The sequence below is a fragment of the Numida meleagris genome, chromosome 5, assembly GCF_002078875.1.
Source record: "Numida meleagris isolate 19003 breed g44 Domestic line chromosome 5, NumMel1.0, whole genome shotgun sequence".
In the NCBI taxonomy this organism is placed as follows: Eukaryota; Metazoa; Chordata; class Aves; order Galliformes; family Numididae; genus Numida; species Numida meleagris.
In genome coordinates this window covers 29,587,171-29,601,753 of record NC_034413.1, presented here as the reverse complement: position 1 = coordinate 29,601,753, position 14,583 = coordinate 29,587,171, and the positions used below count along the sequence as shown (strand labels likewise).

Below are 14,583 nucleotides of genomic sequence, written 5' to 3'. Positions count from 1 at the left end.
ACCCACAGGTTATGTCCATTCAGCACGACAGTCTTTTACAGATACGCCAAGGCATTCCTCCTGTGTTGGCTCAGAAGGAAAGAAGCCACCTCAGGACTTGCCAAAGACAACTCTCGAAATAATTCCTGGAAGTTTCCCATCAGTGAACATCTGCATCTTTTACTCACTTGACTTAGGGTGACTGACAAAATTCCAGGCCATGGTTGTTAAATGCCACTGCAGCTGAGCCCCCTGGAATGTGACTTTTCTTCCAAGGATTTGGGGACATTTTAAATCATTCATACTGTGAAGGCTTGCTGTAGAGAGTGCTTTCCAATGCACTCTCTTACTATGAGCAGTAAAGATGCTTATTTTGTCTAATTCACTGGAGGGAAACATGATCCCACCAATACAAAAGAGACAGTTTTGTCTGTAAAGGGGTTAGACCAATCTGTATGGGATCCTAATTTTATTAAGGCTGTATTATGTCCAACAAGAAATACATGGGAGTGTGCTATTACACTGTTATAGAGGACAACTAACGAAGAATTAGTAACCAAACAGATAATGGAGAAATAAGAAATGACTCTCACAAGCAGTCTAACTGGAGAGCCATTAAATAAAAACATATGACATACAACGATGACTAGACACTACTGAATATCCTGTATGTACAGGTAATAGCCTCTGCCACCAGATCCATTCCGGTACCTCATACATGACAGTTAAGGAAAGACAGACAGATAGTTTAGAAAGTTATCCTCTGCACTTCAAACGCAAACTCTGGCAAGTTTCATTCACTTTTAGATCCTTAAATAACAGGCTGTACATTGTTCTGTGAATTTGAGCAGAAGCTGAAAAACAACACACATAACCTCTGCTTGATTCTCATTTTTTAAATCCTATAAAGGCATCTGTGCATGTACGAGGTGGACAGGGCAGGAGCTGAAATTGAAAACGGGCCAAACAGCATTGTTCGCCAAACATGAGGATGTAAACTGCTTTAACTAGGGAAATTTCTACACTCACTTGTAAAAAACTTGTTACCTAACCACTAAGTTCCAATATGTGATTTTAACCAGTCTATAATTCACTGACAGCTCAGAAAGCAGCTGTCGCATGCTGAAGAAAAATACCTACTTGTAAGTATCCTTTTCTTTACCATACTTCTAAGAGAAAAAGCTCAACGCACAAACCAGAAATGTAAAACTTTAAAAAGAAGGTGAAGTTGATGAAACCATTATAACAGACTCATCCAAGCCAGATGGCAGGGTCCAGTCCATACAGATAAATATGCTAATCAGGGCAGGCTCCTGTCACCCTAAAACTGAAGAAAGCCTTTGCTCTGCACATAACTTCTCATCAAAAATAGTGCAAATGAGTCACAATCACAATTGTACTGTGAGTGGTGGAATCTCATTGTTACTGAATTACAGCACTCACTTGCAATTTTAAATATGGGACTATGCAGACCTGCCTAAGATTCTGGAACTAAGACTGAGGTCCACAACATCCCAGTCATCTGCTGCCTTGTTGAAAAACGAAACCCAAATCAAACACAAGAGTCTCTCACTGATGCTCACCATAACGAAATATATACAGACAAATGCAGTTTGGCAAGCTCAATGGATATAAACCATCTATAAATTAATTAAAAAAAAAAAAAGGGTGTGCACATGTCAAAGTATCACAACAGCTAATGGTCTGACATTCAGGGAATACAAAGCAAAGGCACATCCATACTGAGGGTGAGATGTAAGGATGACATCAAACAACCTCCATGTACAACTCAAATCACATCAGCATGGTAATCCCAACTTCAGCTCTTTCACAGAAAGGGCACAGAAGCCACTCACAGTTGTAGAAACAGCCCATCACTTCAGCAGAAACACTCCCAATCCAAGGCTGGGCTCCCAGGTATGTCAGACAGCTTGAGCTCTTATTGCTATTTTCATCAAAGGTGGCAAATGACCCTAACCAACTGGGAACATCTGTCACCAAGGAAAGGACAAGAGCTCTGAGGCAAGGATGGACTGATGTCACCCTGTATGAGTCTCATGTGTGCAATCCTTCCCTTCTGATCCTCTCATGTTTCCTCTCACAGAGTCTGCTGTTGTTGGTAAACCTGGCTCTCTGGCATCCTGTTCACAAACTCACCCTCCTGTTCCTTCTCCCTCAGGCACTGAGGTTCACCTTCTTCACCACCTCTAGATCCTCATGCCCTCTCTCATCCTGGCACTAGAACTCAGCATTCTCCAGCAAGCCCTCACTTTGGCAGCCCTTCTGTTCTCAGTCTCTCCAAGCAGATCTGAAATGCTGCTGCCTTCCTGAGCGCTCCAAACACCTCATTCTCCTTTCAGCGTCCTCCCAGCCTCCTCTTGGGCTCTGGATCGAGATCAAGATTTTAGCCCTCACTTTCATTGTGCTTTACAACTCACAGCAATTATTGTTGGCTCACTATTTCTGTAACGATGTATCTATGGTAGCTATTCATGCATATATACTCCTTAGCACACCTACGCACACTCCTGTACATAAGTATGGTATGTGCTGGTTAATGAAAGATACAGAAATAACAGAAGCCAAATCAAGCACATATTTTTGTTGAGAATGTCAGATTCTGTGTTTCACAAAATCCCAGCTATACCCATGCTAATAAACTTGGGCTGTTAATTTACAGAACAATATGCTTTATTGTAGGGAAGGAAACCAGTGAGTTCTGTATTCTGGTTCAAGTGACTTTCAGTCTCCTGATAGTGCATTTCTTCTTGTCAGTTCTCTACAGCACAGATATGTCCCAGATTACTCCGTAAACAAAGCAAAAATAATTTCTTTCATCCAACTGCGGCAGGAACTGAACAACTTAATCTGATCATTGTGTGCAAAGAAAATATTTCCAATGACGACATCTTCCTATGTCAATTGGTTTTTATTACAGATGTCATCTCTATGTGCCATATTAATGCAGCTCTTTCTTCTCATTTCAAGATTTTAATCTAAGTTTGTTGCTCTAATATTTTATTGGTTCAAAATACATACTGTAAAATCCATGGCCTTCAAATTTTCCTGTGAGCTAAAAATAAACTGCTCTTGTCAGATATGGTTAGCTGATAAAAAGTGTCAGAGACTTTTCTGAATTACTTTGATAACTTCCTGTTTATGTGGTACTGACCCTTGTCTAATAAAGTTCTTTTACACTTGGAATAAGAGAAGATACTGCAGCATACTATTCCTTAATGGACAATGCTGATTACTTTTGAAAGCCTTTAATACATTTCCCATATTAGACATGAACAGATGTCAGGGATGTTGCCAAGTGAAATTTCTTTTATGCAATCTTGGCTTGTTGTACAATAATAGCCCTTTCTCAACATGGGAAAAAATTACAGACCCAACTAATTTCCTTGACAGGGAAGAGTTACATATGTTTTCCACTTGTAGTTTTTATGACAAGTTTACAATTTTGCCAAACCTGGAACTAATTGGGACTGTTTCCAAAAACGGTCCAATAAACCCACAATGTGTACAGCTAGCCTGAAACGCAGCAAATGATTGTTTGCTTTTACATCTTTTTTTTTTTTTCTAACAGGGAAAAGTCAGATTGCACAATTATTTCATTTAAGTTACTTAAACACTTACTGTTTCATATCCTCCCAGTTTTTGAGCAGCTTGAAACATAGTCCAAAGGTTAACTGTTAGAGGGACAATAAGTATTTAGATAAGCATTGCATTAACCAACATATTTCAAAGAAATGTAAATTAAACAGTTCTTTAAAAAGTAGAAAAAAAAAGCTCACAGCCCCTGAAAAAGCACCTCTGAAACATTTTCCAAAGAGATATTTACATGATCTGAAAAGTAAATATTAGCCTGTACTATATATATATATATATATTTAATTACATATACGAGAACATACTTAGATTCCTTAACAGGACTGGAAAAATACACTGAGACAAAGGTAATGGGCTCATTTGACTTTGCTGATAAGAAGCACAGTACAATGAGACTGTAGCATGTTTCCATAACTTTGATAAAAAAATTACTCATTGGGAAGAATGTTGCTTTTAATTATTTGTTTAATTCTGATTTCATTAGCAAGTAAGCATGAGCCACATACTAGCTCACAGAGAAAGGCTACTGATTAAACTACAATATCCAATATTTACTGCAGCTCAGATAATGGCCTCCATAATCAATAAGCAATAAGCTGCGTTCTAACGGATCCTGTGTAAATGAACCAGGGGGGAGCATAAATGAAAATTACCATAATAATTATGGTAAGGGTGGTCATGCCTTGCACATGGCTGTGGGGTGGATGGAGCAGAGGTAACTCCTTCAAAAGGCATGCTGGGAGATGTGTGTTGCTTCCTGCATAATTTCTTCCCTCTCATTTGCTTCTCATACTGGCCTTATTTTATTTTGTTCTTTTTGTTTTATGCTAATTAACAGCAGAAAAACTGATGTCACAGCTTTATGTAAAGTCAGTGCACTGTTCCTCCAGGAAGCAGTGGCTCCCAAAAGACACACTGCTTGCACTTCAGGCCAGACTCAGCAATAATGCTTCAGAACACAGCGGACAGGATCTCCTCCTCCATGGGGGGATGCTCTGATGCAGTGTACACACTGCTCATTCCCACTAACCTATTTATATTGGCAATGTTTGCACAAGTCTTGCTGGACAAATACAGAGCCCTGTCCTGCAAACATTTCTGCTCTTCTCAGCGTACTTACTCTTGGCATTTAAGTATTTACTGGATCAGGCCCCAAATTTATAATGAATGACAGGCAACTTTCAGTGTATTTCAGCTAAATGGTAGGAGAGGGCCCTACCTTGTATGGGGAATTTTAGAAATAATACTTGAGCTTGTCTTTCAAGCCCACCCTGTCCTCATGTGTGAGGGAGCACAGAATAAAACGGGGGGAAAAAAGAATCCTCTCTTCAACACAAAATGTTCTGAAAGCCTCATTGAACCTTGTATTGCTTCAAAACTATCAAGAGCTTTGCTTAGGCCTTGATTTAATCTGAATCAATGCATAATGCAACGAAGCTGTTCATAGTACATTAATTTTACTTCCATTTCAAGCAGCCAGTTTTCAGACAAACATTGTAATCATTCGGAGTTATATAAGTTTATAATGGCTGCTGGAGGCCTGTTGCAATCAGTGCCAATTGCTATTAGGTATGTAAATTGTTATGTAAAACACACAGGTTTGACATTCTTCATCAATATAACACATGGTTTTAATCTGCCAGATAAATTAGAGTAAATAATATTTCAATCTGTGGAGTCCTCCCTTTAAGGAAAAAAAGTATCAATCAGCCTATAGATAAGGAGAAAAAAATATCCCCTTCTACAGTTTTTGTTGGAAACTCTACACTGCACTGCAATATTTATGTAGAATTTAGTTACAACTGCATCTTCTCCACCTACAATTGCTTTACAGATTGTGGCACTACAAACTGTACATGCCAAAGCAATTTTAAACATTGCATTCTGTATTAAACAGATACAGTCTGGTTTTATATTCTCCAAAGTCAGTAATTTATTAACTATAAACACATTTCTGGGCTGAAAAATCTGATCCCTTTTGTGCCTTTCTTGACCACCTTTAAATGTCTTCCTTTAATATTTGTCCTTTCATAAAGAACATCTGGGCACAATAAACATACGTCATGTTATTAACTCAGAAGAAAGGCATTACAGACGCTGCAGATTTACAAAACAGAAAACTAGAGAGTTTTCAACATGCCTATTTCTAGTCATAATCAGCGGATTTAAACCTATAAATATCCGGCAGCAACTGCCCCAAGAAGGAAGAGATGCAAATCTAGGCATACAACAGTAAAATGCCTGGACTGGAAAATGTGTAGATATAAACACAGTCCCCCCATCCGTAAGGCTTTAAAACAGGCTCTGTGTGCAAATGCTTTCTCCAGAGAAGCCAAACCGTTCTAAAATGTCAACAAGAAAGTGAGAAAAAGGATACTTACTCTGCTTAAAACCTAAATAGGGTATTCGTTCAATTGGTGTTTTCCTTTCTTTCATATATTTATAAAGTGCCACAAGGAAAGCCTGCTCATCAGCTCTGCATTCTTCACCTACGGCAATCTTTGATTTATCCTCACTTGAGCCTTTTTTACAGTTGCTGTTGTTACTCTTGGGTTTGGGCAAAGCTGACTTAGCCTCACATTTTACCTGGGAAAAAAAAAGATGTCATATCAGCTCTGGGTAACCTTTAATTTTCACTTACGGAACAAATACCCTCTCCTAGCAGAATGGATTGCTGAAAAAAAAGGAGGCCAAACCATGCAACTGTGTTTGAGGGGAAACAAAGGAAGCTATTTTTAGAGCTAAATGTCTTGTTCTGAATCTTAGTCACAACATTTTTAAATAGCCACATCTTTAAATCATTATAACCCATTGGTAATGCTCTCCAGATCTGCATTTTTATGACTATACATTGCTATGTCACAGACAGCTCCCATCTCTCACATACACTTGCCATTAGCAAGTCTAACAATAACCTTTGTTCCAGGACTGACACTGAGCATTGTCAACTCCCGCAGACAACCCCTGGAGTTGAGGGTGCTCGGCCCCTTCCAGGAACGCTCAGCAGCCGCTTGGAAAAGACTCATTTTTCTCTCCTTTGGCCCACCAAACTAGACGCAGACCTTGGCAGGCCTTACCCAGGCAGAACCCTCAGTGCACACGAGCGGAGGTTCTGCTGTAGCATAGACTTTAGTCAAAAGGGCTTGAGCATCTGCTGGAAGTTATGCACAGACCCAGGTGTTGGGCAGAAGGAAGACTGGTAACAGAAGCCTGTCCTGGGAGGCACCCACAGCCCTAGTGCATGCAAGTCCCACAGCCCCTACCGGCCTTCCCAGCAGACGTGCCAGACAGGAAGACAACACACTGCAACCACTTTAACCTCTCATCAGTATTCAAACCTAGGAACAAACATCCAGCAAGACTGGCTTATCTTGCAGTTTACCTTGGAGATAATCCTCACACTGAATCAACCAAATTACAATTTGAGTGCTCCCATAATTTACATGAAGCAAAACCAAAAGAGCAGAACCTTGCAAACTGATGATCCCAGGTGGGATCAATGCGTGTCCAGTGAGAAGCTGCGTACTGCAAGGTAATGGAAGTGCTAACAGGCTGTCTTCTGGATTTGCACTGTCCTGTCACTGCTTGCAAGTCCCATGAAGAGCCTTCTGCAGCTCCACACCTGAACCAAGACATGTCCTTTGTGCTCCAGAGCGAGCACCAAGAGCCAGCACTGGGTATCTTGGGAGGAGAGCAGAGGGAGCAGCACATCTCCCTGAAGAGCAGGAGGGGAGTTATGGTCAAGCAAAATACTGTCCCTCCTTCTTCCCGCTTCCAACCAGATGCTTTGTGGACACTTCTTGACATTTTGACAAGGTAAGAGCTATGACCAAACAACAAACATACCATTGGAACAACCATGATACACTTATTTTATCTCAATATAGATACTATATTAGAGTTAATATCCTCCGATATTAACTCTGCAAAAATCACTGCTTTAGGGTCAGCTGTTTCCACAGCTTTCCTCAGACAACGGGCAAGGCAACACTAGAAGGGAGAAGTGGTAGCACTTTTCTGAGATACTTGATTGCTGCTGAAAACTCTCCCTGCAGGACACTGCAGGGTACAGGCTTGCTCTGCCCAGGAAATGCACCAGGTACTGGAAAGTGGACTTCCTGCAGGGTTTTTCTTCATCCCTTACTCCTGAAGTATGTTTCCTGTATTGCTCAATATTCTCTGGTTGAACGTTACAAAGAGATATTGTCTTCCTATGGCACAAGACACCATGCTTTGCCTTTTCGTAACAGATATGCTCACTGACTGAACTTCAGTAAAGAGTCTGGGTTTCATCCAAAACTCAATGCAGTTAAGGGGAATTTTTTCTACTAACTGAACTTTGGATTTCATCACTCCACTTTTCAGTTCAGAGCTGTAATCCCTTGACTTCTTTACTTTGGCTCCTTGCAAAACTGTTTAATAGCTTCCCATATAAAGTTTAGATTACATTGTCAGAATTTTCAGTGCTACACCAAAGACTGGGTTAACACTTCCAGTGCAAGCCCATAATTTCATTAAATATAGGATTTTAAATTTGAGCTGAAAATATGTGCAAGCTAACACTTGAAATAAATTCACTGGAACTGAGAACAATTTCTCAAGTTTTGAAGCTCACTTGCTTGGTAAAGTCAGTCAGTTAGTTTGTCTGTCTGCCTGTCAATCTCCACCTTTTAGAATGTGTTTTAATTTTTGAAACCAGACAGTTCAGCTAGGCTTGCAAAGACAGCCTGGGCACAAATGCTAAATCAAATGAAAGCTCACTTCTCTGAAAGCAAACTAATGGTAAGGGATGTTACTCCCAAAGAGACAAAAGGAAACAAAGAAAAGTACCATATAAAAAAAGCCATTGGGAGTGAGAAACTCCATGCTACTACACATAATGTCCTTCTTTCCAGCACACAGAGAAGAGAGGTCAAAGCGCCTGTGGACCTCAAAGGTGCCAAAATGCACGGAAAGGCCTCCAAGCAGTGCCAGGTTCAGGGGAGCTTTGATGAAACTGAAATGCTTCACCTGCAGATGCTGGAGGCAAAGCCTTGTTTCTGGCACTTCCCCCAGGTGACAGGAGATACAAATGAAAGCCGTGACCTGCGATTAATCAGAAACAAAAGGGCCAAATACCATTCTGGATAGCACCAGTGTAAATCCAGCATAAATGCACTACAGTCAGAGCTCTGCTAGATTTGCACCAGGGACCAGAAACCGACTCCCTCTCTCCAAATGCAATTCTGAATCTTTCTAAAAGGCAAAGCTGTGGTACCAAACATGGCATTTTGCTTGACTTTGCTCTCTTTTCTGGTCCAGTGAGAAAGCAGAATGAACTTGTAAAGAGGGAGCTCCATTTCCAAAGGAGGTGAAGCTGTTTTGCTGCAGCTTCGGTGTGCGTAACACAACCAGAACGAAGTCAAGGGCTAAGGCCCTGTAAGGCAGTCCAGAGCTGCAGCACAGAGGCTGGGGTGTGCTGTGGTGGGCTCTGGAAACATCTGGCCACACCTGCCTGTGGGCTCAGGCAGAGGCGTACAAGCCAGGATCAGGCAGCCAGTGAGCATCATGGGTGCAGCAGGGGTTTGTTTTCTCCTGCCAGAGGTCACACACACAGCAGACCACTACAGAGCTGTATTTTAGAGCTTCAATCAGATAAAGTCTGAGGCTCTCAGAATAAATCTTCAGGTCTGAGAGCATGCCAGGCCACCTGTGGCCACAGGAAAAGCAAATCCTGGAAACTTTTAAACTAATTTCCCAGATCTTGCCATATAAATGAAGTGAGAGATTTACTTTAGCATTTGCACTAGGAGATGTAATGAACAGATTCATTTGGGGACAATTTCCATGTGTAACAAGTTAATCCTTTCAGCTATTTGAAATGGCCGTATCAGCCAGTTTTAAAAGGCCTTCCAGTGTGCTTTTACACACTTTCGGAAGGCCCGTTGGGAGCATCAAGTAAGAAATGTTTGCAGGTACAGCGAGGGTCACGCTGGGGCCTGCAGGTCACAGCAGCCAGTCCAGCGGTGCTGACATGGGCAGTATGACAGTCTCCAGGTGCCCTCCAGCAAAGCCAGGCCTGCCTCAGCAGGTGTCCCAGCAGGCTGGAGCTCCCCAGGATCCTCCCCAGCAGGCAGAGGGAGGATGCAGTACCCACAGACCAGATCTCAAGCAAGAGGTGGCACATGATCATGCCACTTTCTGGCAGCACTGGAAGCTCCGGACTGCTGGTCTGTCCCCCTGTGGCTCTACATCCAACAAGCCACCTTTACTTAGCGCTCCTCCCACCCAGCCAAATGCTCTTCTGTACCAAGTTAACAGTAAAAGCCTACGAAACAATTTGCTCATGTCTCAAGGTAAACATGCCTCATGAAATCTAAATTGTACGAATGGATAAAGCTTTCAAGTCAGTGGTAGCTGAGAACACAGAATGCAGCAACTCATTTCAACCATGTGGTTTGCGTCAGTCTCAACGCCACCTCTGCCCCTTCCCTGCCCAAACCCTACAGTCCTTGTGTCTCCGTCAGAGCTGTCCACCCACCGTGCTGAAGTCAGGCTGCAGTCAGATGTCGGGTGCCATCAGCTGAGGATGAAATGCACAACTTCTGGTCAAAAGGGATTTTAGATAGAACAAAGCCAGGACCATCACCAAAACGCTTTGGCAACTGGCACAAGTGGATCTGTCCCACTTAATCTAGCAGTTTTCAGCTCTGCTTTTTATGGACCCACTGTCAGCATTCATCAGAGGTGGAGCAAGGCCAGAGAAGAAAAACAGATGGTGAAGGTAACATGGAGCTTGATGACTTCACAGCTCAGTGTTCCTACAAGGAGAGGACAGTAGGTGGGTCTCCATCCCCTGCCCAAACACTTCCCCTGTCCCCAGGAACTCAACAGCAGGGTTTGTCAAAGTTCAGCGCTTTGGAGGATTTTTGATTCACTGCCCCCCTCTTACTGAACTATTTCCACTACCCTGAAACACAGATTGCTGTGAAGAGCCAGGGTGAAGTCAGTGTGACTACATGCAAGGACATTATATCATGAGCACGTCTATTATTTATAATGAAATTAAGCTGGCCAAGATAATTAATGCTATTAATATCTGCACAATGATGAGCACAGTATGACTAGATAAATAGGCAGAATTATTTCTTATCTGAAATACCCTCCCATTTGACTAGTAGGGTGAACCCAAATATAAACAGAGAGGGTAAATCATTTGGTATGAAGTGTTGCTGTTGTTTTTAATTATCTAATACCTTATACATCAGGTGCCAAAGAGCAGGGTGCTTTGGCAACACAGCACATGCTACATTTTGCTAGTAATATTTTAACATGAGAAATGGCTGGGGGCGGAGGAATTAAGGCAAATTGAGACATTTTCACGCCATAGATTTTGCACATTCTTCCACAGAGCAAAAAACATTCAGGCAAACTCTACAGCATCTGGCAGGACCCTGCAACTCAGCGCACCAGGCTCCATCACCTTTTACCATGCCTGTCTAACACGATAGTACAGGCTCCAACTGAGCACAATAGGGCACAAAGAGAAGAGAAACAGTGACTTAAGGGCAGAGCTTCATCATGAACTTCAGCCTCTTTTACCGTCATCAGCAGAAGGCACAATTTTAACCGAACTCCTAGGGAGAAGGAGGAGGTGGAATTTAATTTGCCTTCCTATGAGAAACCCAGAGCGGAACACTTCCACTTGACCTCTTTAACCTCCTAATCTCCCAGGACATTCGCTGCCTATAACAATACCAACGTAAATGGATCTATAGATTCACTGTATTTCCTAAAGAGATGGTCACAACAATGGGAGCATTTTCCAGATACACATCCATCTAATTTAGTGAAACAATGGACTCAGGAGGAGCTGGTTGAAACATTCAGGCTATGCAAATACGGTTAGCAAGGGCTCAAAAGTATCACAGCGACAAAGTTCTGACAGAGATAAAAATCAAGAAGTATTGCTCTAAGTAATTTTCCATCTTAGCATCTTACAGTTTCAAATTAAATCATCTTGAAAGGAGCCATTTCTGCTGCTTTTATTTTAAGAGAAAATCAAATTCCTATTTAAAACCGCACATACAACAGAGAAAATAGGACGTAAATTACACTACAGAAACACCATTTTTAAGTAATTTTAAGTAAAAGACACAAACCCACAAATAACTAAGAGATAGGCCTATAAACAAAAAGCAAGGATCCAATTTTTACTTGCAGCATGGGCTAAGCACTGCAGCAAATAAAGAAGACTCTTTAAAACAAACCCTGGAATGAATATGCAGCTCAACATGAAGTATTAAAGAATTTGTCCTTTTTTTTTTTTAGCATTTGTACTAAATTTCTTCTTCTTCCCCCCTGCCAATCTCTCTCTCTTTTTTTTTTTTTTAAGTCAAGATCTTAACATTAGGGTAATCTCATTTGTGCATGCTTCTTAGAAACCATTATTTAAGCAGCTCTTGTTTCATACTCTGTTTATCTTCAAATTTATATTTAGAAGTGCATTGTAACAGGGTGAGCAGCTCCCTGGTTTATTTTTAATCTGAAGATACTGTCACAAACTATGTTTGTGTGTCACAGAATGTGAAAACTAGCAGTGGATGCCAAGAAGCTTAAACACTACCAGCTACCAACAAGCTGATAGCATTAGGTTGTTAGGTGATTATAGATACTGGTAACTTCCAACACAGACAATATTTAAAGTGAAGAATAAAACTGTTGAAAAAAACTACATTTATCTCCCTGAGAAAGTAAGTTACATTCTAATTTGGAAACAACATGCTGGGAAACAAAAGCAGGGCCATACCTAAAAAAGGAGAGTGTAATGAAAGGAATATTATTAAGTGATTTACCTTGGCAACAGCTTTGCTTTCAGAATTATTGTTGGAATCCTTAATGCCATTTAATGAATCTCTTCTCTGTGGGCAAGGCTTCTTTTTGCGTGGTCTGCCTTTAAGATTTGGTGCTGAAAATTAATGGAGAACAATTTGAGTACACTGTCTTATACTGGATTCTTAACAGCTGAAAGCATCATAAATAATTCCACCACAATCAGTCACAGAAATGTACACATCTGTCTACAGTAAATGCTTATTATGAGATTCCCATCCCCCATGGGTTACATCTCGACACACTATACATTTCTATATCATATTCCCCAAGGCTAATCTATTCTACTTTCACATAACTAATTAATACAAAGTCAAACACTGGTCTCTGAAGGACTCGGAGAGAAAGCACAAATATTTCTCCATGGTACAAAAAAGAACAAAGTAGAATATTAATAGGTAACTTTGCATTAATGAGCTGCTGCATTTATTATTGTTAATCTTCAAGTAAGAGTACTAACTACTACTTTCAGCTTTGGGAAACATCTGTTTTTGGGAACGTTCTGAAATATTGAAATTCCTTACAGCTCCAAGAAATGTTTATATACTCTGTCATGCTTGTCAAAGTTCTTCTAAAAAAGTTTTAAAAAAAATAAAATTACCCCCGAGTCCTGAAACGGATCAAAAAACATAACTAGCTCTAGAAGTTGACAAGTACTGAAATAAGTGATTGATTGTTTCATAAGGGTTACATACCACACGTATAAATTAACATGAATCACTTTCAGTTTTGTCCAATTCTTAAGATAAAATGGCTCTGAAATTACACAGTGACTAAATCCTGGCCACGCTGTGGGAAATGGATCTTCGTAAAAAATACAGACTCATCTTTCAATAACGATATTATGATATAAATTATGATCACATATAGAAATAGGAGATGAAGCAGATGTTTGCTCATTATTACGTGTCCTGCCTGCTTTCAGATTTAAAAATCAGCCTCCAACTACTCTGGCAACATTGAAAATGATAAACAATCATTAACTAATGACTGTACTGAAGAAGATAATTTCCCTTAAACCTTTAATTTCTAGGTAACCATTGTTTTCATTACTTAAAGGGATGATTAGAACAATGTCAGAAATCTAAACACCACAAACCTCTTGAGTGCCTTCTAATTGTTTCTAATCTTACATTTGTCACACAGTAAGTCAGTGGTTTCAGGACATTTTGCATTTTAATTAGTTTGCAAACACAATAAAGGGTGCTAATTTGATTTTATAGTTCGAATAACAGTGTCCTATTCGATCTGCTCAGAGAAAAACAGAAGCCGTGGGTTTAACACCAGAAGTCCGAAAGACTCATCCTCTTCCTTCCCCCAGCACCAACACACAGTAAGTGTAGGTATGCGGACGTGTGCAAGTTCCCATCTGTGTATGTATAAAAATGCCTTTATCGTCCTTCAGAAATATCTCCATCTATCCGCAGCCAAGCACATTCTGCTTACTGAAAAGTACTGCAGAAAGCAATTTGGAAAATGTCATCTGAGGCTAGCATGCAGAATCAAACAAAGAGATAAAGGAATGATTACCCATTGCGGCCTACAAACATCTGCCCCATTTCTATCAGTCCCCACGAGCACTGCCACGCCGGGCTGCACCTTGCCCCCTCTGTGCCATCACTCTGGCCCCGTGCCAGCTCTGGGGCTCAGGGTGTAGGCTGCCACGTGTTGCATGCGCCCAGACCATGCCAATGGTACCGGTGCTCATGCCATGTTGCACAGGGTGATCAGAAGACAGCCGTGCTTCCTCCATGTGCTACACGCCAGCTTACACACCGGTGGCGCCCCGCCTTCAGCTGAATGGGCCCCAACACAGTCCAGTCTCGGCACAGAGGTGCTACAGCATAGGCCAAATGTGTGGGGATGAGGATTACTCTTTCTTTCTTTCTTCCTTCCTTCCTTCCTTCCTTCCTTCCTTCCTTCCTTCCTTCCTTTCTTTCTTTCTTTCTTTCTTTCTTTCTTTCTTTCTTTCTTTCTTTCTTTCTTTCTTTCCTTCCTTTCTTTCCTTCTTTTTCTTTCTTTCTTTCTTTCTTTCTTTCTTTCTTTCTTTCTTTCTTTCTTTCTTCCTTTCTTTCTTCCTTTCTTTCTTCCTTTCTTTCTTTCTTTCTTTCTTTCTTTCTT

The 14,583-nt window shown here is 41.0% G+C and overlaps 1 protein-coding gene across 2 annotated transcripts in view; it reads right to left on the bottom strand.

Annotated features, from left to right (window-relative positions):
- Nucleotides 1–14,583, bottom strand: part of ARID5B (AT-rich interaction domain 5B) — a 108,270-nt gene that overhangs the window by 24,952 nt on the left and 68,735 nt on the right. Inside the window, exons 4-6 of one of the 2 annotated variants that reach the window (XM_021398327.1) lie at nt 12,426–12,538; nt 5,973–6,177; nt 3,619–3,671 (exon numbers count right to left, since the gene is read on the bottom strand). In XM_021398327.1, the coding sequence (XP_021254002.1) occupies nt 3,619–3,671; nt 5,973–6,177; nt 12,426–12,538 (371 nt within the window). The remainder of the gene's footprint in view (nt 1–3,618; nt 3,672–5,972; nt 6,178–12,425; nt 12,539–14,583) is intronic. The other variant, XM_021398328.1, reaches the window with a different exon arrangement.